The 24,053-nt window shown below is 49.3% G+C and overlaps 1 protein-coding gene across 4 annotated transcripts in view; it reads right to left on the bottom strand.

Moving 5' to 3' along the window:
• CPSF1 (cleavage and polyadenylation specific factor 1) overlaps positions 1 to 24,053 on the bottom strand; it is a 777,662-nt gene that overhangs the window by 693,032 nt on the left and 60,577 nt on the right. For all 4 annotated transcript variants that reach the window (XM_069621953.1, XM_069621950.1, XM_069621951.1 and 1 more), the window contains exon 2: positions 4,257 to 4,452. In XM_069621953.1, coding sequence (XP_069478054.1) covers positions 4,257 to 4,400 — 144 coding nt within the window. In that variant the 5' untranslated portion in view covers positions 4,401 to 4,452. The remainder of the gene's footprint in view (positions 1 to 4,256; positions 4,453 to 24,053) is intronic.

A 24,053-nucleotide genomic window follows, 5' to 3' on the forward strand; every position in this document is an offset into this window, starting at 1 on the left:
CGTTTCTTTGACTTTGGAGCCTGTCAAACTCCATAGGCATCAGTTTTGCATTGTGAAACACAGCACCTTCAGTGCAGTGGCACTGGGAAGTCTCTTAGATTTCCCAAAGGTTAAAATACCTTCTCTTGGCTAAACTACTGTTTCCAAGAGCAGTGACGTGAAATTGACTAATTACATTTTGTAACTTTCTAGACCCAGCAAACACCATCTTACAATAGGGTGCTGGAGGGGTTACTTTGCATCCCCCTTGACTAGTTTCTCATGTAACATTTTTATGTTACCCTTTCTACAATTAATGGCTGGTGGCAGTGATTTACATTTTACAACCATTGTGTGTTTTTACCACAGGCTGCAATCGCAGCTGCAGTAAGGCAACCATGGGTGCCTATTTTCTCAAAATGGCCCTGGTCTTGTTTTTTTGCCATTTCTTGTTGGAAAGGTCCTTCTTGAGATGTACTCTGCACGGCAAACCAGGTTTGGTCCCTTTCTTTGTTTTGTCTTTGGCGAGATTCACGAGTGAAGCCTGCCTCTGGCTACAGCGTGTCTGGCAGGGCAGGAAGTGAGGGAGGTGCCGAAACTCCCCGTGCTAAGTCTCCTTGGTTACAGGAATGCCACCCTGCTGTGTGATTGACAGGTAGGCTGGAATGAATGGGAGAAACCTGCATAAAAAGATGAGGCTTTTTGGCTTGGATGGCAGAGTCGACCACTGGATGAAGGAATCCGAAGAAGAACTTGGAAGGGATGCTTGCTGCAACCTCCTGTACCGTTGGTTTGCCCGGTGAAGCCGGTTAGGGAGATTTCTCATAAATGTGCCAATTCCTCCCACCTTAGCGAAAGAGCTGGAGGGCTCTAAACTTTAGGACTTTGATCTTTGTATTTATTTGTTTTCTGTGTTTCTTTGATTATGGCGTTTTAGACAACTCCATAGGCATCATCTTTTCATTTGTGTCGCACAGCACCCTCAGTGCAGTGACACAGGGAAGTATTTCAGGCTTTCCAAAGGTTTAAATACCTTCTCTGGGATAAACAACTGTTTCCCAGAGAATGTAAAGTAAAATTGACTACTAGACTTTTCAAATTCCTAGACCCAACAGAGTGATGAAGGGGTTACCTAGTATCATCTATGTCTAGATACTCAGTAGCAGTCAAATGCTACCCAGTAGTTTTACAATGAACTAGCATGATTTTTCCAGACAGCGAACACCGGTAGCGTTAAATCGCGGCAGCAGTGTTTTTCAAGATGGCGTCTGAGCCCCCTTTGTTTAAAACAGGTCCCTGTGGGCTTTTTTCGACATTTCTTTTTGGAAAGGTCCTTCTAGTGTTTGTCTCTGCAAGCCAAACAAGGTTTGATCCCTTTGTTCCATCGCCTTTGGCAGACTTCAGGACTGAAGACCACTTCTGGCACCCGAATGTCTGGGGTGGGCAGGAAGTGAGGGAGGTGCCGAAACTCCCTGTGATTAGTCTACTTGGAGACCCACATGCACTCTGGCATGATTGGCTGGCTGACTGTCCGGAAAGGACAGCCACCCTGCTGGGTGAGTGGCAGCTAGGCTGGAATTAATGGGAGAGGACTGAATAAAAAGGCAAGTCTCTTGGCTTGGAAGGCAGATTCGGCCACTGGAACAAAAAAACCAAAGACGAGCTTGAAGAGGACGGCTGCTGCAACTCCTGGTCCGTTGGTTTGCCCAGTGAAGCCCTGCTGCAGGTCCGAATCACTAAGTTCTTCTCGACAGAGAAGACCTTCAAGGACGACTTCTCCCTTTGAGTTGGTGGGACCAATCAACTCATAAGCCACCTGGATACCATTCTCACAGCTGGCTAGGATTAACCAGGGGGCAGGACAGCAGTGTGTGTGCGCTTTACTACAGCTACCGGAATTGATGATTTGCCAGGGTCAGCTTTTTGATCAGTCCCAGTGCAGTGCAGGAATCCCCCGACTTCCTCCCTCTTAGCCCCACGACTGAGGCTCAGGAACAGCGAGATCGGCAGGAACTGCCAGGAACAGAAGTCTTCAGCTGCATCTTTTTCTTCATTGTAAGGTACTGTGAAAACCAGACCGAGAGACCTTACCTCTCACTGCGAAAGTGCTTGGAACTTTGGCAACAGCTTGTGACCCAACATATGAATCTTTTTTTGGGTTGGTGGGGCAATCGACCCAAATACGGGCTCATCTAGGAATTCTCTCGGAGATGGCTGTAAATCCATTAATGCTGCAGGAATCAGGTGCCAGGGAAAGGAACACCAGAATTGAGCGAGTGTCTTTAAGTTGGACCGGAGCTCCAGGAAGATCCTCCGGACTTCCAGAAAGCAGGACTGACCAGCCTGAGCCACTCAAGAGTGCTGGACCCTAGATGCGAGGAAAGTCTAGGGTGGTATTCAAGAGACCATGGTGGTGCGATTTGCTGAGACACAAGGAGCTGAAACCGTGAAGTGCCGCTGAATGAAGTTTGACTTTTGCTGCTGCCGACCTTCCCATTGTAGTGCAGGAGTCCACAGGCGTTCTCCCTCTTGTCCCCACGACTGAGGCCCAGGAACAACAGTACCTGCAGAGCTACACAGAAACAGAAGCCAGCTGTAACCATTTCTTCTAACCAAAAGGTACTGTAAAACTAAGGGGACACAACTCTTGTTGCTTTTGCAGAGTTGCTTGCAGCTTTGCCCCTCACAAGTCTCCCAGCTTGTGGCCGTACATTGATTCTACTTTTTCTACAAAGACTTCTAAAACATTGTGCAAGGCTTTTACTTACCTGCAAGAAGTGCTTCAGCTCACCTAGACTTTTGTTCAATTAACATTGGCTGGCCTGGCTCCTTGAAGGACTCTTCTCTCCTCTGCTTGTGCCTTACCTTGGCTCCAAGAAAGGGTTAATTTACTTTGCATTGGCAGGTTAAAAAGTATGTGCTTACCTGCTTCAGAATGTGTGTAACCTTTGTCTTTTCCTTGACACCAAACTCCGTATTGCTCTAAATGTACCAGTGACATATTATTGTCCACAGTGTCCTAGTTATTTATGTCATCTCAGGGTGTAGGGAAATCTTTGTGCCGTCCCAAATGGGTACTTGCTGATTTAGAGAAACTAAAAGTGTGTATTTTGAAGTGTATTTGTGTGTTGCTGATATATTGCTCCCTTCTGAAGAAGGCTCATTGAACTGACTGTTAAATTAATAATTGTTAATCGAGAAACTTTGAGTATAAGAGTTTATTTGGATACTTGAGACTGTGAATCTTTGTGTAAACTCCCTACAGCTCACATTGATCCCTCTTGAGATAAGCCTGGCTGCTCATCACGCTACCAACCTGTGTCGTACAGACTTATACCAAACATTGGGTTCCTATTGCCAGGAGGTCAGGGTTGCTGTAGTGCACCTAAAGGGTACTGCTTACAATCTTGCCTAACATTCTCAATTGGGTTACTTGGATTCTTCTTCATCCCAGTCTTCACATAGCTAGTCCCTACTCTTCCCCGTCTCAGTACTTTTTAAGGAGGATGAATTATCTACCCTACACAAGTACATGCAAGTGTGAGGAACTATGGTACCCTGTATAGGGTAGGTGGATGAGGGAGGTTGTGGTACAGTCGGGACAGATCGTTTTGTTACCGTATACTCGTCCCTAGTCCCATAGTGGGATCCCTCCCCATGAGATCCACCCACTAAGGACTACCCCGAGGGGGACTACTCGGTAGCAGCCTCACCTCCCTGGCCTCATGGAAAGAGGCTCCCCAGTAGAGGAGAAGGGACAACATCACAGATTTGTCACAACATCCTAAATAGCGAGAACACATTCATTTGATACCTCAACTTCTTCAATCCCATTCCTCAACAGACCACATTTACCCAAATGAACCAATCATCCAGCCAATTCTTGAGCATGTGCATTAGCAGGACCACAAATCGTATAGGACTCCACTTGAATACATGTACACTGTTAGGAAGGCAATGTGGTTGGGACCACATCACTGCAATGTACCACTTTAGGTATGAGCAATAGGATACATTTATATTAACACATAAGATGTGCTCCTTATGGAAGCAATGTCCTTAATTCATATGACCAGCACTGTAGAGGGACTAGAGTTACTGTGCAGACATCCATCACATGAGGGCACTGCATCACAGTAAGCAGAGGAACACATGCATGTGTTGTGGCTTAATGTGCAGTGCCTGTCCTGTAAAACTTTCCATGGGCCACATGGACATACAATACACAAGCAAGCAGAATATGAATAGACAACAGCCCTGTGCTCGCTGGATTTTACCTCGACATCGTGGTTCAAACGATAGACGTAGAGCTGGGAGGTTCCAGACACCACCAGGTTCCGCTCAGAGTTGGAAAAGAAATTGCAGTATATGGAGAACTCGACCCCGGTGGGAGGGTGTGCTTGGCGGTAGACGGCATACATCTTTGAAGAAGGCCGAGCTGTGGAGTCCCAGCCAGAGTGAAATTCCGGTCACCTAGGAAACATAAGAAAATGTATTGGAGCTCACATCAAGGTACCAGGTGTAGTGGAATCAACATATTGAAAACATGCCTGAGCAAAACAATGCAATGGCGGTGACATCAGATATCTGCATGCACCAGAGAAGCACTTTCCCAGCATGTGCACATATCAGATTGCAGTCTAATCAGGGGTAAATATTTCAAGTGGCGAACTACTAGCCAGGAATATAAATGCACTCAATCCCTCATTCTCGATATGCAGAGTGTCCACCATTTCTTACTCACCAAGCGTCAATTATCACTCGCAAACTGCATGGGGCGAGTACACATTTTGAGGCCTGGTTTAATGGACAACAAATTTACAACAGCTACAGATAGGAATTTTAATAGTTTGACAGAAGAGCTATAACATGTTCTAACTAAGTACTCTCCTGGCCAAGAGACAAGAAGTACAAATGCCTCAGTAAAGTACTCATGATTATGTACACCAGACTCTGAGAAACACTAGACTAGCCTAGACTCAATGGGCCATATCGAGACAGTCACTCTAACCATCTAGACCCCCGCAGTACATAAATCCCAGCCGAGACCTGCCCACTCATGCCACAGCTCTACTTGCCATAACGCTAGCCTTCCAAGCAACCTAGCAGAGCATTGTACGCACCTAGACACCAAACCTATTAGTAACCGCTAAGACTAGCATTCTGATGTACAAATACTCTCCATCGATACACTGGTTCACCAGACCTAAATATGGCCCGAGAGTCTGGACACACAACACCAGCTCTACAAATACCCCCAAAAAAACCTTCACTGGCCTGGACAAGAGGGCAGACTAGGTGGTCCATGCAACGTGCACGTTAAACGATGGTCCGCAACTATGCTGATACTTTTTCCTCCAGCTCACTCAGACCGACCTTTGATTCGGAGAAGAAGAAAGTAACATAAGTTTATTTTTCTTTTTTCTCTTTTTAGGCGAGTAAAAGGCAAAAATCGATTTGCAGGGAGAGCTACCACCGGAGCATGGGGGAGGAAGAGGGAGTGGGGATCAGAGCTTCCCACAAGCTCTGTTCTGGTGTTTGAGGGCAGATTGTAGGTTTAGATTATGAAGGAACATAGCGGTTTACGTTACTGCATAGGTATATGAAGAAACCACACACGGCAGCGCATCTTTATTCCACAGAGGAGGCAGGCAACCATATTTAAAAGTGCATATGAGAGCTTAAGGACCCCATGTAACCCTGGAGAACAAATTACAAGATGCAAATATAGTTCACTTAGGGGTCAATAAGGGCAAAGGAAGCTTATATGGTACAAACAGAGTCATTATTAAGCCGCCAAACGCAGAGTTATTTTCTAAATACATCCAGCGATTGTGACAGACTTGTCAGAAGCAACAAACAAATGGAAGTGCTAGGACGACGACGACGAGTAAAGCAGGATGCTAGTATTTTCCCTATACTTGATAAACTGGATATAGTATAGCGCCCTCAAGGGTCCCTGCAATCAGACATCCAAAATAATGGAGTATGCCATCAGTATTAAAGGAAAGGGTATGCTTTCATGCACCTAGAAGAGGGTTAAGGCAGAAATCAATTTTTAAGCCCATATGGCGTTTAAAGCAGGGGGGCTTTTAATCACTCAATTGTGGCCTGAGGTGATCGCATCACCCTACAATGGTTTGGCGCTGGAGGCAGCTCTCGTTTAGTTGTGGCTTCACACGGGTGTATGCGATTATGCCGTGTTTGTACCACATTACATTTATGGAAGCCATGGGTGGGTGAACTAATGTGTGTTTAAGTCCTGCTCTCAGCGGTTTTATTTAGGAGCACTCATTTTGTTAGGTAGAATGTCCTTTTTGGGTGTAATTTTCCCCACTTATGAGGCCCACAGCGCTTTTTGCTGTGCTCTTATTAACCAGTTCTCCCGGGTGAGTGGGAACCTTTTCCCACGCTCATTCTTTTACTCTACCTTTGGGAACCCTTTTCTACCCAGTTTGGTTGTATATTTTTGGATTCATAGTTCCCTCAACTGTTAAGGCATCTGCAATTTAGGATTGCAGCACACAACACTCGGTGTAGTGTTGCCGAGAGCTCCTTGAACTGCCCTTTTTATTTTCTTTGTGACGACACCCTTGCCGAGGACAGGGGGATACGGGTTATCCTACCCGACTTATATTGTGGAATCCACCCACCCCACCCTATGTGGAGCACTGTGGGGACACAATGTATCCTTTTCTCCATTTCTCCTCTAACCTTCTAATTAAAATGGTGCCATCTTTTTTTTGCCAACTCACGATGGCTTGCCCTTTCTTCAGCCTTCCTCTGCTAACTCCGTGGGGGGGGGGGGCATCAGGGGTTTGGACTCCTTTGTCTTAGATGGGCTCCCATAGAGAAGCACGCCCAAAAGGGTGAATGTGTCTGGAAGGACAAGAAACACCAAAACGCCCCAGGCTTTTGTCCTCCAGCAGGTCTGCTTAGATCCAGTTCTGACTGAGTGCCTATCTGTCCCCTTGGGACATCCATCACCCAAAGGTGAAATGTTGCATGCATGCCGATTGGCTGAGTTCCTGCATACAAGGTGAGGGCCTTGATGCTGAAGGCGGCGTCGACCACTGGAAGATCCATTCCGAAGAAGAAGAAAGAGGACATCTGCAGCTACCACCAGTGACCGCCAATGCAGACAGTGACTGCTGGTGCTCCAGCCTTTTCTTCTGTGTGATAGGGACAATACAGACTTGACGACTTCCTCCCGTGGGTGGCCTAACCAGTCTCGAGACCAGCCACAGTTTGAGCCACCCCACGAAGTTCTGCAACCTTCCAGGCCTGCAGTACCCAAATACCCGGGGACCCGTGGCACTGCTGATGTCAGCTGAAAACATGTCGGCATCTGTCTGGGCCTACATTGACTTCATCCTGATCGTGGATGTCTCCTTAGCCGAGTCGTGGACAGAGCAGGAAGAAAGTCTGCCGGGTGACAACCGTCGCTGCCACAAAGCCTGTGTCGAGCCCCCACAGCCAAGTGCTGTGGAGATAGTCTGCTGGGCATTACTGTGTCCAAGTCTGGCCGTCTGCCCCCGCCAAAAGTTCCTCTTCCAGCCACCAAGGTCAGAGACCCAAACCAGAGCTGCAGACATCTCACCTTGGGGACTTGCCGGTAACATCGTTGTTCATCATAGAAGGTACTGTCTCACTCCTGGCTACTTACCCGGGCAAATGTGTTGCTGTTCGCTCCTCCTGAGCTTGTAGAGTCACGTTGGGGTGGACAAGCCAAACATTCTCCCGTGCCTTAGGACATCAATCCTTAAGGCTGAAATCCTTCAGGTGGGCTACCTAGTCCCCCCTGAACCCATTAAATGCAAATGTGTTACTAGCTACAAAAAGCATCTGTTCATTTGACAGTGCATGTCTTCCTTTGTTCAGTCTCCCACGGGTCACTGGTCGCCAATGCCTCCATTTGACTTTTGAGACTCATTTCCCAGATAGGATTTGACTTCTTAGGTTTATGCCTACACAAAGTTATCTAACTTACCAGTATTCCTGTTTAGTAAATGTTGGTTGATGAATGATTTGCTAACCTAAAACTACTCTTGATACTTACCCCTTTGTCATATAAAAGGTCTACAATTGAACTGAGTATTGCTACAGCAAATGGTCGACTGTTTATGTGTGTGAAACTTTCCATACTTATCTGAATTGCATTGAGTTTACCATAACATTGCCCTTGTTTATATAATAATCCTATTGTGCAAGTGTTTCCTTGACTAGAAGTGTACTCAAAAGACTTTGTACTCCACTACAACCCTCCTCCCTTCTTCCCAGACTAAGCCTGGTTGCTCCATCATAGCTACCAAACCTTTTGGGTAATGTTGGGAAGGAACCAGGGTCCTCCTGAACCCCCAAGCACTTTAGAGTAAGGCAAGACAGTTTCAAGGCACTATAATGGAGTAGGGGGGAGGAGGGGCACTGGGAAGACTCTCTCATGCAAGCATAATCGCATACACAGATATAGGCCAACACTGAAGAAAGTAGTTATTGTCTACAGACGGATATACAGGCGCAATGAACTATTAGTTGGATAGATTTGTAATGTCAGATCCCAGGCATTGTAAGAGCTTGGTTAGTGCTGTAGAGGAGTCAAACTCCCCTTCCTCTACAGAAGGGATGCAGCCTGTGCGCTCTAAATAGACCACAGACTTAATGTGCAGTGTTCTTCACTATGGCCGAAGTACGAACTGACTCAACAGGTGTCCACTGTCCGTCAAGGGTCCATGCTGGTTAATAATAGGACATGCATGTGTTAGGCAGCAAAATGCAGAATGGATATAATGGAAGTCTAAATTGTGGAGAAAACTTCAGACCGAGATAACGTGAGCTGGATGAGTGAATATGGATAGCACGGATGAAATTATTTGTACATGGATAACAATGTTTCGTTTTCCTTGGGCTAGGCCTCGTGGGTTTTAAGTCTGCACAGCTGCACTGTGTTTTTACATAGCTATCAAACTGTACAACGACATGCCCTGACAAAACCGCTGACAACGAAGAAAGGAGGCATGGAAGCATCCCTATTGTGGAGAAAGGACTGATTGGTCTGACGTCATGATCCAGCTCCAGTGACATCACCATGGCAAGCCAGGACCTATATAAACCCCTGCGTGAAACCACGTTGCTGCCTGAACGGTCTTCTTCTGTCCCTCGTCCTGTTCCTTCCTGTCAGAGTCCTTTGCTATCATCCTTATTTCTAAGATTAAACGTGTTATCCTTACAAGATCGCCTTTGGCCTCATTACCCTAGCGGGGTGCATTTATTCTGGTGTAAGTGTTTTTAGGGACACACTTACAGTAGTTCAGGCCAAACTTAAAAGTTGGATCCCTATACATCCAAGAGAGCCTTCGGAAGTCCTGCCACAGGTGGACTTTAGTAAAACGCCAACATATTTGTTTAGGGAAACCACTGGTCAGGTCTACAATTGAAAATATGGGACTGAGCCCAGCCTTTCACCTTAGGTAGTTGTTTGGACTACCTTAGACTTGGGCCGAGCCCTAGACAGTCCAATACATAAACTGTGTTGGCAGACAGATGCAGTCGCTTTATGCTGGCCATAAAACACCAAACTGCCTTTTGGTTGCCTGTGCTGGCTGATTGGTAAATGGGTATACCTAGGGGGACACAGCATGCAGCGATTTCTGTGTGTACTTGACCGTATTGTTGTAGGATTGTCCCACAACGCTGTGCTGCTACATTTGTAGGACCAAATCTGGGCATACAGACTTGGCTCTGGTCCTATACCATAGCTCAGAATTCCTCTTTTGGCTGCTGGACGTTCTTCCTGGACTGCCCCCTGTCCTCCTCTGGTTCTCCTAGTTAGAAAAGATTTTGTTTTTGCAACTTTCTCTCAATAGTTTCCTATGGAACCAGATTTTTTGATCCAATCCCGACTTTTTGAAGGGACGTAAAGCCTTCAGCTTCACTTCCCTTGCCTTTTGTCCACATGTTATGTGGAAACCGAACAGTCCCTTCAGACTAGCAGTACCGTGAAACTGGTTCCCTTTTGAATTCTTATACATTTACAATTGCAGACAGCACCTTGTAGTGCAATGGGGATATTTTGCATCACCATAGCTTCTTGCAGATGGGACGTTTGGTTACTTTGATATGTGCCTAAAGACAAGCTGCAGTTACATTTTTACCATTTTATATATCTTGGTGTGCACATTCATGTTCACCGTTTACTGGGAATGTATTTCACAGAACTACTGACCAAAGGCCTTCCAGCTCCTATATTGTAACATTATGATTTGGGCCAGATCTGGTTGTCATCGTCCAACAGACATGAATGTTCTCGCAACATTTAATGCTTATCTGATCTGATCCGGGAATTGATCCCAGAACTCCTTTCACGTGGGGTGCAGTAACACCTGTATTCTGATGCTTTAACTAGGCTCGCTGTTTGTCTCTTGCCGTTCCTCACTACGCACTCCTATCAGATGAGCGCCCAAGTGCTCTAGCACAACTAGCTCTCACAAGGGATTTAATTTCACAAATTCGAACTATAAACTTGGACGCAAATACCAGACTACCCGCTGCAAACAATTCTCAGGACCTGAAAAGATGGATCCAATATCACTTATGCTCCAACATTATTCGCACCGTCAAGGGAAAAATGCTCTAGAAATCAACGAGGCAAGTACCAGCAAGGGTCATCTACGTGTTGCCTGCAACTGTGTTAGACAACACAAACTACAAGGCTGGGCCAGATGCTGGACCATCAGCTCTTCACCGAGTACCAGCCACCATCCATATCTAGGATGTACTCATACGTCCCTTAGTACAGAACTTGATGCAATCACACAGTGAGTGGTGCCACCAACAAGTAATTGCAGACTCAGCAACGCAAAGCTATGACCACAGACGACGATGCTGGACCGGGCTCACAAGCACAGACCATAATTTTAGGATGTAGTGCTAGGACCGATAGAACTTTACTGGATGCAGCGGTAAGCAATTGCAGACCCAACAAGACACAGGAATGACCTTAGCCCAAACCCCAATGGGATATGCTATCCCTTCAAGAGGCACTGGAAGGTCATCGGGATCTCCCTCCAATCCACACAGACATTTAGGCTAACTCTCTCCTCTGCACCAACAAACAGTAGAATGCAGCTATACCCCTTGATTAATTCGGCCTAGTTCAACGCATACTTATACACCTCCATGATCCTCCATCAGTCTTTAGAACGCCGCTATACCCCACGAAAATCAGCCTAGCTGCATGCCTTCACAAACCCCATGGCCGCCAGAATTCAGCAACACAAGTCCAATTGGCCTTTCTGCACACATTCTACTAATCTCACACAACCACTCTACCATGTCTAGCACTAGAATGCAGCTACACACCACTGCCCTAGCTGCACACATATCAAGTGCACCTAAGCACCATTTACTACACTAATCTCTTCACTGACCTGGACTGCGGTCTCCAAGGGCGTTCAACCCATAGCACTTTGGAATCGTACCAATGGTAAATGGCGCTGCTATACAAATGCCCAATAACATAAGGCTAATAAGCGTGGCGAGTGCCATAAAATGGCTGTGCCACGAGATCGTGTCCTTTTTGCCCATATTGTCTGTGTGTCTCTCTCTGTCTTTTTCTTTCCCTCCCTGTCCCTCCCTGTCTGTCCGTCCGTCCGTCCCTCCCTCCCTCCCTGTCTGTCTGTCTGCCTGCCCCTCCCTGTCTGTCCGTCTGTCTGCCCCTCCCTGTCTGTCCGTCTGTCTGCCCCTCCCTGTCTGTCCGTCTGTCTGCCCCTCCCTGTCTGTCCGTCTGTCTGCCCCTCCCTGTCTGTCCGTCTGTCTGTCCTTGTCTCTCTGTCCCGGTCTGTCTCTCCCTCCCTGTCTGTCTGTCTGTCTCTCTCTCCCTCCCTGTCTGCCCCTCCCTGTCTGTCTGTCTGTCTGTCTGCCCCTCCCTGTCTGTCTGTCCCTCCCTGTCTGTCTGCCCCTCCCTGTCTGTCTGCGTCTGTCCCTCCCTGTCTGTCTCTGTCTGTCTCTCCCTGTCTGTCTCTGTGTCTGTCTGTCCCTCCCTGTCTGTCTCTGTGTCTGTCTGTCCCTCCCCCTCCCTGTCTCTCCCCGTCTGTCTACCCCTCCCTGTCTCTCCCCGTCTGTCTCTCCCTCCCTCCCTCCCTGTCTGTCTCTGTGTCCGTCTCTCCCTCCCTGTCTGTCTCTGTGTCTGTCTCTCCCTCCCTGTCTGTCTCTGTGTCTGCCCCTCCCTGTCTGCCCCTCCCTGTCTGTCTGCCCCTCCCTGTCTGCCCCTCCCTGTCTGTCTCTGTCTGCCCCTCCCTGTCTGTCTCTGTCTGCCCCTCCCTGTCTGTCTCTGTCTACCCCTCCCTGTCCCTCCCAGTCTCTCCCTCCCTGTCTCTCTCCCTCCCTGTCTCTCCCTCCCTGTCTGTCTGTGTCTGTCTGTCTCTCCCTCCCTGTCTGTCTGTCTGTGTCTGTCTGTCTCTCCCTCCCTGTCTGTGTCTGTCTGCCCATTCCCTGTCTGTCTCTGTGTCTGTCTGCCCCTCCCTGTCTGTCTCTGTCTGCCCCTCCCTGTCTGTCTCTGTCTGCCCCTCCCTGTCTGTCTGTCTGCCCCTCCCTGTCTGTCTCTGTCTGCCCCTCCCTGTCTGTCTCTGTCTGCCCCTCCCTGTCTGTCTGTCTGCCCCTCCCTGTCTGTCTCTGTCTGCCCCTCCCTGTCTGTCTGTCCCTCCCTGTCCCTCCCTCCCTCTCCGTCCGTCCGTCTGTGCCTCTCCCTGTGTCCGTGTCCCTCCCGGTTTGTGTCTGTCCCTCCCTCCCGGTCTGTGTCTGTCCCTCCCTCCCGGTCTGTGTCCGTCCCTCCCTCCCGGTCTGTCTGTCTGTCCCTCCCTCCCGGTCTGTCTGTCCCTCCCTCCCGGTCTGTCTGTCCCTCCCTCCCGGTCTGTCTGTCCCTCCCTCCCGGTCTGTCCCTCCCGGTCTGTCTGTCCCTCCCTCCCTCCCTCCCTCCCTCCCTCCCTCCCGGTCTGTCTGCCCCTCCCTCCCTCCCGGTCTGTCTGCCCCCCCCTCCATCCTGGTCTGTCTGCCCCTCCCTCCCTCTCTTTCTGCCCCTCCCTCCCTCGATCCCTCCCTCTCTGCCCCTCCCTCTGTCCCTCCCTCCCTCCCTCTGTCTGCCCCCTCCCTCCCTCTGTCTGCCCCTCCCTCCCCCTCCCTCCCCCTGTCTGTCCCTCCCTGTCTGCCCCTCCCTCCCTCCCTCTCCCTCCCTCCCTGCCCCTCCCTGTCTGCCCCTCCATGTCAGTCTGTGTCCCTCCCTGTCTGTGTCTCTGTCTGTCTGTCTCTCCCTCCCAGTCTGTCTGTCCCTCCCTCCCAGTCTGTCTGTCTGTCTGTCTGTCCCTCCCTCCCAGTCTGTCTGTCTGCCCCTCCCTCCCGGTCTGCCCCTCCCTCCCCGTCTGCCCCTCCATGTCAGTCTGTGTCCCTCCATGTCAGTCTGTGTCCCTCCCTGTCTGTGTCCATCCCTCCCTGCCCCTCCCTGTCTGCCCCTCCCTCCCTCTCTGTCTGCCCCTCCCTGTCTGCCCCTCCCTCCCTGTCTGCCCCTCCCTCCCTGTCCCTCCCTCCCTGTCTGTCTCTCCCTGCCTGCCCCTCCATGTCTGTCGGTGTCCCTCCCTGTCTGTGTCCCTCCCTCTCTGTCTGCCCCTCCTCCCTGTCTGCGTCTGTCCCTCCCCATCTGCCTGTCTGCGTCTGTCCCTCCCCATCTGCCTGCCTGCGTCTGTCCCTCCCCATCTGCCTGTCTGCCTGTCTGCGTCTGTCCCTCCATTTGCCTGCCTGTCCCTCCCCCGTCTGCCTCTCTCCGTCCCCGTCCGGCTCCGTGCCTCTCTCCGTCCCCGTCCGGCTCCGTGCCTCTCTCCGTCCCCGTCCGGCTCCGTGCCTCTCTCCGTCCCCGTCCGGCTCCGTGCCTCTCTCCGTCCCCGTCCGGCTCCGTGCCTCTCTCCGTCCCCGTCCGGCTCCGTGCCTCTCTCCGTCCCCGTCCGGCTCCGTGCCTCTCTCCGTCCCCGTCCGGCTCCGTGCCTCTCTCCGTCCCCGTCCGGCTCCGTGCCTCTCTCCGTCCGGCTCCGTGCCTCTCCCCGTCCGGCTCCGTGCCTCTCTCCGTCCCCGTCCGGCTCCGTGCCTCTCTCCGTCCCCGTCCGGCTCCGTGCCTCTCTCCGTCCCCGTCCGGCTCCGTGCCTCTCTCCGTCCCCGTCCGGCTCCGTGCCTCTCTCCGTCCCCGTCCGGCTCCGTGTCTCTGTATATCTCCCAAGAAGAGAGCCAGAACTGTTGTGTTACATTCCACATCACTGGTGCCAGAAAGTCTGCTACTGGGGCAGATATGAAACCAGTAGTTGTGCATGAACAACTACTGCCTGTTTGACTGGTGCAGATCCTTACCATTGGCGAGTTTGAACTTGCTCACAGCTCAATCATGGCCATTATCCTCTACCACCTAGACTAATCAATTCACTTTAATTTGGTGCCCCGCATATCAACTCAGAAAGCTCCATTGGGTCCAAAACACTGCAGCTAGGCTTCTCCTGGCCCTTGGCCCCAGAGAGCATATCACACCTGCCCTCCTTGTCATCCAATGGCTCCCGGTCGGGTGAAGGGCCGCTTTCAAAGCCATTTGCATCATTCATTGGGCCCTCCACAAGACAGTCCCAGAATACCTTGAACAGAAACTAATCCATCACCAACCCAACAGAAACCTGTGATCAGGCATTGCACGCTTCCTCATGATCATGCCCTTCAAATCAACAAAAATAGGGGGATGCTCCATCCGTCCAAGACCCCTCAATCGGGAACTAACACATGCCACACTTAGTGTCATTTAACCACCTTTCAAGTAATCCGGGGTAGCAATGAACCCACCATGAAATATACCGAGCAATGGAGAGAATAAACTCCAGCAGACCACTGGACAGAATCCACCCCACATCTGCGAAACCAAGAAACGAGCTCAAACATGGGTACATATCACATTCCAGGATTATGGAAGATAGCTGATGGCAAGTGCGACCTGCCATCATCCACTACTTTAACACACATCGCACAACACCTCTGCCCAAAGACTGCAGCTATCCCCCACGACAGCAATTTCACACATGAGTCTCATGCACTCGCATACTCTCCAGACTACCTCACAGCACCCAACATGCCAGCTCAATATGGGTTGCTAGCAGGGAATTGGCCACCCCCACCCACCTCCGTATTGGCTAAAATGCACACATTCTAAATTGATGATGAGTTTCCCATAAATTAGACTTCAGTCCGCTGAGGGGGTTCACCTACAGCACTTTGAGGCCACACCAATGGGAAAAGGTGCTATACAAGTGGCAATTACATTACATAAAAGGAGGACCTCTGCAACTTTTCTTCCAATCTACGTTGGAGCCAAGAATCCCTCGAAGAAGAGTGGCCCACTAAAAATCCAGACCCGAATCCTGAAGTGGCCAGCATCCCTTCCTGTGTCCGTCCCAGTGAAAGCCCTTCTCCTGTGGCTGATTATACCCGAGGATTCTTGTCAGGTTGGTGCCTCTGAGACCCGCTGCGCTTCCCTCCAATTTTTTCAACATTAAGACTCAAAATTCAGCCCGAACCGAATCATAGCTTGAGATCCTCTCCCTTCCTTCCTGGTTCCCTCCCTCCTCCCAGCCCATCACTGACCAGATTGGTTGCTCTCCCATTTTTTGTGATCCTAGTAGGGCAGTCCTCTGCCTGTAGCAGCCCCCTTAGGCGAAAGACAACTCCAGTGGAAGCAGCTCCAGATGGGTCTACCGGCGTCAGACAGGGAAGCAAGGAGCCTACAGCCGTCAACCTGCTTCTGCCAACCAGGGTGGTGCAGCAATCACTGAACTCCACTAAACTGACCCACCCCTCCAATTATTTCACTTACTGCACCACCCTTTAAACAAGTCAATTGTATTTGTTAAGCCACCCCTCAAATTTCCCTCACTGCTGCTGCGTTATAACTAGGCCCTTTCCCCTCTTTTTAGGAAAGTCGTATCTGGGTGGACTGTTGAACTGTGTCCTGGCCTCTGTCAGACTCCTCTCCAGGCAGAGTGTGTGGGGGCTGGTGGTGGGTGTAGATCCCTCCTCTGCAGGTGGGCCGGACCACCTGAAGTTCCGGAAGCTGCTCAAGACCTCCCTTTTCTCCTCTGCTTTCTCCCTCTCTCCCCTGCTGACCATCCTGTCTGATGCGCCGACTGGTTGCTTGGCTACCCCCAGAGTCTCAGTGGGTACCAGGTTCCTCCATGATCAGTCTCCCCTCCACTGCCTCCGGGCCTACCGCGCACTGTAACTAACCTCTACAGCCCGCCTCCTTGCAATTATCCAGAGCCGTGCTGCCCTGGCTCCACTCAGAGCAATGCAGCCCCGATTCCACTTACCCTTCCCGCTCCCTGGCACTTCCCCCTGCATTTTTGAACTGTCGTACTTGCAAAATCTGAATGACAAGGCCTAGTGGGATTGTTTGTCTTGTCCTCCCCAGTCTTCACAGCCTTGTCTCGCCATGCCTAGAAACACTTATGCCATTTATAACACATCTGTACATATCCCCAGAGCAGTGCTTCAGCCCTTGCAATAGTGGGACTAACTAGTCTCAACGCCTTCCAGGATCCAGCCCTTCATATCCTTATATCCTTTGGAAGTGTCCCTTGACTGCTCTGTGGGGATGGTGGTCTGTATCTGTAACCCTACAGCCCAAGACCCGAACTTTGGTGGTTGGTGGTCGCCAGCTTCTGCCACAAGGCACATTCTCCCTGAATTGCAGCTTCCCAGGAACCTCTCTGGAACAGATGTTGTGACCACAACTGACGCCGGTTGCCACCTGCAAATGGTGATCTCAGTGGAACGAGTTTCCCCATCGTTGGATTCTGCATTCCTTCACCGACAGGGAACGTATCTACCATTGAACGTTTTGCTTGTACAGACTTAGCCCAGATATACTGTCTACACAGATTTGGCTCTGCTTTTTTGACAGTGTTCCACAGTCATGCTGACTCTGGATCCCGTGTGGATTTTAAATGCAGGGAGACATAGCGCTTCTGAATATTAATACAGTCCTGGCATTACTTAATGCATTTCACAGCAGCACCCCCTTTATTTTTCCCTTTCTAATAGACATGACGAAAGGATTGCACTCAGTACGCCCCAATCCTCTCCTAGGAGAGGATCGGGACGCAGAGTCACACTCTGTTCGACCCGGTGTCACCTTCACCAGTTGCCATGGTGATTCTTTCACTTCTTTTTGTATGCGAACAACAGCGTGGTCCATACTTGCTAGAAGGCCTTGCCCATTACTATATTTTTCCAACCCATTTAGATCTTATTAACACATACTTTTAGCCTCTGTAACCAACTCCTCCTTCGAGTGTTTCAATAAAGGGCGCCACTTGCAGCGACCCACCTCTGGGCGTGCCGAGCAACGGTATCCGGTCACCATACCGGTTACATTTGAGCGCATTCGCATCCGCCAGCAGCAGCACATAGAGCGATCTGTGCTCATAGGTAACACCCTTGTAACCTTACATTTATCTCTGAGACAGCATACTAAGACTATTAGATACAAGCCTGCGCCTTTCTTACTCCCATTAGCTGTAACAGCATTCTTTGGACTTACTTGCGAGTCCATTCGATAACAAGCGCCTTCACGCGCAATTCTCACAGTGACAGTGTATATTACAGAACACAGACAAGCCCATATTCACACAATGTAAGCAACACCCTACAAAGCCAGTATACTGCCAATGAGCGTATCATTTACTCTGTAGTGCCATTTTACAATAACGTTTGGTCAACATGATGTCACGCATTTAGAACACATCAAATAATGCGAACGCACGCTGATTACCATTTTAAAATAATAGCACAGTTTGACAGCCAATTACATGCTCAGTTTTTAGTTTTCTGCTCTTTTTGTATCATCTGGTAACTTTGTGACACATGGAACTTTGATGGTATGTAATCATGGTTTTCCCTCACTTAAATTCTCAAATTGTGGTAAATTCTGCTCTTTGATTTCTTTCTGAATTAACCGCTCATTATGTGACATATGGAACTTTGATAGGATGCAATCATGCTTTTTCTCTCACTCAAATTGTGTTAAATTGTTGACAATTTTGATTCGTTTGAATGACACAAACCTATTGTGAATTACAATTGTAAGTAGGGTCTCGCCCTGAAGGAGAATTTTTAACTCCGAAATGCATTAGCAATTGTACCCTAGATGTTTTCAAGACAATGCCGATGTCTGACTCGATAAGTGAATATTATGGACTGGATAAACTTTAATTATTTTGACCACCATTATGACTCCGACCTTTAATTATGTTTCAACACACCTTTTTGGAATGAATCTCTAAGTTTAGCCTACATTTTTCCTTAAGTGTATACAGTAAGCCTGAGGAGTACAGTTTGTGAGCGACTGGTTAGCTGGATGATTTTCACCCAGCTTTTTGCACTGCTGTATTTTGGGTCCAGGTGTCTATGGACCCTTTTCAGTCTGCTCCTTTAAACAGTTTTTTCATAGCCACATTGTGGTATTCATATTGGAGAACTTGCAACAAATGGACTTAAACATAACGTAGTGCCCATCTGTTCGCATTGCAACGCATCTACCATTACCATCGGACCCAACAAACCCTCAAACCCGCAACTCCTGGTCAACAGCCTCTTTCTAAATCTTCCTCCCTCTACTCTGTCCTCTACAATTTATCCAGAAAAGGACTGCAAGACCTTGGCCTCAAGCCCAGTGATCATATCTCTCCAGCTCTGAAATCTCTTCATTGGCTTCCAGTGGCGGTAAGGATCAAGTTCAAGACCCTCTGCATTCTCCACAAGGCTTTCTGGGGCCTGGGTCGACACCACCTCCAACTCTCTCTTCCTAAGTATCTCCATTCTCGAGCTCTCCACTCATCCACCTCAAACTGAGGGTCAGCCTCTTTTCCAAGCAGAGAGTTCGGGGCAGATCTCTTTCCTCGGCTGGGGGCCTCCCTCTGGAACAGCCTCCCTGCCTCTTTCAAGCAGAACCATCTTCGGTTCTAGAAGCAACGCAAGACCTTTCCCTTTCTTCCTCTCCTCTGTACCACGCACCAGGTCTCCTGGCCACCCTCTGAATTGGGGACCAGGTTCCTACCTGTCCAATGCACCTCGCACTACCTCTTTGCCCCCTCACCCCCAAAGCACTTGTGGTTTGTATTTGGAACCCTACAGTCCGCCCACTCTCTGCCCTTATTAGCCACTCACTGGCTGCACCCTCCGATTTTACCAGCACTTACCCACCCGTTGACTGAACTCCGATACCTGCACTTTTTCTCCCCACCCTTTTGCAGTTCTCCCCTCTCCGCACGATCTGAATGACACAAGGCCTAGTAAAATTGTGGTTTGTCCTCCCTTTGTTTTTCCCCTCCTTTTCTTGTCACACCTAGAAACACTTGTGTAATATCAGATCACCTCTCACTGGAACAAATTGAGCCCCCAGGATATTCATAAGGACATCTGGGAAAATCAGAGTCAGGGGTCAGCAAGCATCAGTGGAGTGTGTGTGCCTGATTCTCCCCATGCCCATGCACCCCCCCCCCCCCCCCCCCAACTCCCCCATCGCCCCGTCCTCCTAAGGAGGACATTGGGTCTGGAAGAAAAGACAACACTTCCCTTTGGTGAATTGTTGAATCACTTTGAAATAGTTTTAATCTATTCGCCACAAGCCCGTTGAATCCTTACAGCAAACTTTGTGACTTATTGGGCACACGGCCCCATTCATTTTAGGGTTTGGACCTCTTGTTAGGATATTGTGTTGTGATTGGTTCCCTTCTTTTATTCCATCTAACTTACTTACCTGGTTTGCTTGAGTTACCTGATGCATATTTAAACATGTGGCGATTATACATATATTTGTATTATTGAGTGTTGTGTGATATTACCTAGATTAATTTGCCAGTGTGTTCAGAGAGTCCTAAAATAAATATCTAGTTTTATAATCCACTGTCTAAATTGAATTAGTGTGCCATACGGTGTGAACTCATTGAGGGCACTCTTCTTAGACTAAGCCTTGACCACTCTCTACACTACCTTGATTGAGGATTGGCTAATCTCTCAGTGCTCCCCTGTTCATCATAACTAGGGTGCCCTCCCAATATCCGTCTACCAGGCCAGAAATCATTTTACACTCCTTGCCAGGATGGACTAGATGTCCAGAACTGGGACTGTTTCTGGGCCATTTTCCTGCTGCGAGATCGGCACCTGCGCCATACTGTGAGAGTTGGGTTCCCTGCGTCCTTGGGTTCGTTCTGGTTATAGTCGCTCGCGATGGAAGCCTCCATCATCCAGAATGGTGGTAGGACACCACTACACTCCTCTGTTCCAGTCGCCGGACAGTGTTCTACTGACTGGCTGCTCCATCTCGCCTCTCGATCCACCCAAATCTGCTTTGCCAGGTTCCTCAGTCTTTCTGGTGCCTACTCCGCCATTGCTTTCCCTCCTGGGAAGGTAACAATTTTCTTTTAGCAAATTTTGGGCATTGTTGGTCTGGGGTTCAAGTCCTTGGGTGACTGCTTCATGTACCTCAACCTGAAATAGAAGACACACTTAACTGGTTGTTTTGTCATTTTAGAAACTGGCTCCACAAGTACTTACCTCTAGACCCTAGGCTGGTGGGTGTTACTCTAGAAACAACTTTTTCCTCCATAGTCCACGGACCCCTCAGCCCCCAAATATTTTGCATTTGTTTCTGTATCCTAACCTGACTTTACAGTGGTGCACAGCCTTCAGCTGCACTCCACTGTTATGGGGAAACTGACACATCCTTCAGGCTTTCAGTACTGAGAAACCTGTTTCTCATAGTCCTTCAACTTTGTTTCCACTAGTTGGTAACTTTTTATCATTGCGCAAACTACTTTACAGTACCGTGCAATGGGGTAATTGTGGCTTATGGAACTACTAGGAAAGGCTCTAAGGAATTGTTGGTGAATGTGCCTTGGAACAGACTGGTGGCACAGAAGTAGCTTTTTCTTGCATTAATTAAACTGTTTACCGAGCCATACAGAGTTACCGCATTAGGCTAACATGGGCGTGCCACAAGGGGTTCAGTTGGTTCCTTGGCCTTCTCCCTGCCCTTCCAGGGCTGGGATTTCCTTATTTGGGCATGAGGTTGCCCACAAAAGCTGCTTCTTACATGGGTCCCTGCAGGTCAGGTGTGTGGGTAACCGGAAAGTGGGCTGGGACTGTTTTGAACATCTGACAACCCCTCTAGACCTGCCAAGTCTGGACCAAAACCAAGCTAAATTAAAGGCAGCGAGTAGTGAAGTCATCTAAAGGCATTGAAGATTATTTTGCCCTTCTCTTTGACTTGGGTAGTATCCTCTTCATAAAGCCCTCCAAAAATCAGGAACAGCTTTGTTAACTGTAGCAGATCCTCTCATGACTCTTGGAATCAGTTTCATACCTTCAGAATTTTTCACCTACCTTTTTACCGACACCTAAGAAGAACTTTATGACCTTGACACACGACCGGGCGCTTTTATGCATGCATCGAGCAGAAGGCTCAGTTCGTCTTAGGACTGGACTTATAAAGTTAAGGTTGCCATCTCTGAAGCCTGTTTGGTGCTATAAAGGTTATTCACCATTGTCCTTTACAGGTATTGAAGGAGTTACCAACTTTCTCGCACGGGCTTCAGTGAGTGGATATATGTTGCAGTGCGTTGCTTGTGTGGTGTTTTACTATTGCATTTCATGATTCATTTGAAGTAGACAGGGAAAGGCCTCTTCTGCAAGAGTGCGGTCCACGCGTGTAGGATCCAGCAATTTTGAAGACCCGAGGGACACCAAAGTGTTCCCTCGCATTCACATCGACCGCTGCACTCCACTAGGCATTCAGCGTTCCCAAGATGGCCACCTTCGTTGTCTTAGCAACTGACAACAGCACGAATGCACCCGGGAGCCTCGAATGCACCAAAGGCCTGGGTAATGATTGGCTCCCCATCTCTGCCTGCTCCTCCCGCCTTAAAAGAAGGGAGGGCGACCAGCAGGTGAAGCAGTCGGGATAAGGCCAAGGGAAATATGTCAGCTGCTCGAGGATGCCGTCCGCCGCCAGCAAAGGCCACAATCGTGTCCACCAAGGTAAGCAGGTTCCTCTTAGAAGGGACACTGTACCCCTTTCCACCTGTTGACAGCGATAGCTCAATGGCAGCCACACCTATGCCCAACGTCCTCGCCATTAGGGCTACACGCCTTAGAGCATTTACCCTCTCTGCACCTTGTACATCCAAATCCCCACCCTTCCACATCAGGAACGTACGACTAGGGTCCAGGCTCACCTGCCCAGCCAGCGCCCCTCACATTCCTTTTAATCATATCTCCCTCAGCAACAACTCCGATGGCTACTTGGCTCCCGCAGTCACCCATGTGGCATCCCTGCCCACGTGCATACCAAGCTCATGCCAGACTCAGCATGAAGCCAACATAACTGGATCTCCACCCGCTCAATACGTGGTGCAATTCACCCGCCATATCACTTGTGCCATCAGGCAACTTTCAAGACCTCCTCTTTGCCAAACACCTGTGCCTTTGCAAACAAAGGTGCACAGGTCGCTACGGCTCACCTCCTCACTGGCTCCTCATAGACTATGCTTTCGCACCACAAATTGTATATATTATACATACTATTCAAATGTTATAAACCGTGTGCTTTGCTTTGTATATACTGTATATTACCTCTACAACTGCATAACATATATATCGTATTTCTGTAACCTGTAATTTAAGCGCCCTTTTAATCCTGGGTCTGGTGCGTTATATAAAATAAATAACCAAAAACAAAAGACTACTGCGCCTGAAAGCAACCCGCGGCAATCTTCTGTTGAGCACCCGGCACAGCCCTTACCTGCTAATGCCCCCGTGATTCCAGCAAGGAACCTTGAAGAAATATTGTCTACGCCTCTACTGGAAGCGAAGGCAACGACCACCAAGCCCACTAGCTACACCTCCCATGTTGGTAGATTTTCTGCTCTTATGTTGCCACATGCTGCTGCCTCCACTATGCCTCATAATATGAATGCTGTTTCCGCCAATTTGATTGCCCCCATGTCACCATCAGTTGCTGCCTCCACGATGCCCGTAAACATCAATACAGCCACAGTGTCCCCCTTGCTCACCCCAGCAGCCGCCGGATCCATTCCCCCCCCCCCCAAACCCTTTAGTTTACCCTCCACTTATCCCTAAACTATCCAATACCCACCCCTGCCACACTCGGCTGCGCCCTAATCAACACCCGGTCGCTCCCTGCCCATGCCCCTGGATATTCACGATTTTATCCCAGCTTCAACCTTGATCTGAAGCTTGGCTCCATGAAGCATCAGGACCTGCCCAGGCCCTCCCCATGGCTAGACCATTTTTAGGCAAGATTACACCCTTCAGAAAGGTGCAGGGGTAGCCCTCATAGCCAAAGACACCATACCAATCAGAAAGGTACAAGGAGAACTAGGCTTCAACAGAGACTACCTGCTCTTTAAAGTCAAACCATCCCCCAACTGCACTATTGCCCTCCACATTATGTACCGTAATCCAGGGCAAGTCACATTTCCAGGATGCTCTTTTACATGCTATTCTCCTAAGAGACCTCAACCTAGGCCTGCACGACCCTGCCGACTCCCATGCAGCCTCCCTCAACAAACCTCTTTCCACCTTAGGCTTCAAATAAGCCGTAACGGAGCCCACCCACATCAAAGGATGCACCCTTGACTGGGTCACACACCACAACTACCCTCCATCTATCTATCACATGCATCTCACCCATTCCCTGGTCAGATCACCACTCCATCCATTTCAAACTTAACCTAGCCAAGGGGCCTTCCATACACATGACTACTCCCAGCTACCCTCAACAGAAGCTCCCGGCAGCTCACCAAGGAAAGGCTCTTACCCCACCTCCTTGTGCCTGCCTTCAAGCCTCCCTTCTCCAATTAAATGGACACCCTTGCCTCCACCTACAACACCATCCTCTCCAAAGCGAGCACCTCTCAGCCTTAGGAAAGTCAAGCACACCAAACACACAAATGTGTGGTTCTCCTCCGAGCTTCTTGAGTTGT

This window comes from Ambystoma mexicanum, chromosome 5q, assembly GCF_040938575.1.
Source record: "Ambystoma mexicanum isolate Mex_15411 chromosome 5q, UKY_AmexF1_1, whole genome shotgun sequence".
Lineage (NCBI taxonomy): Eukaryota > Metazoa > Chordata > Amphibia > Caudata > Ambystomatidae > Ambystoma > Ambystoma mexicanum.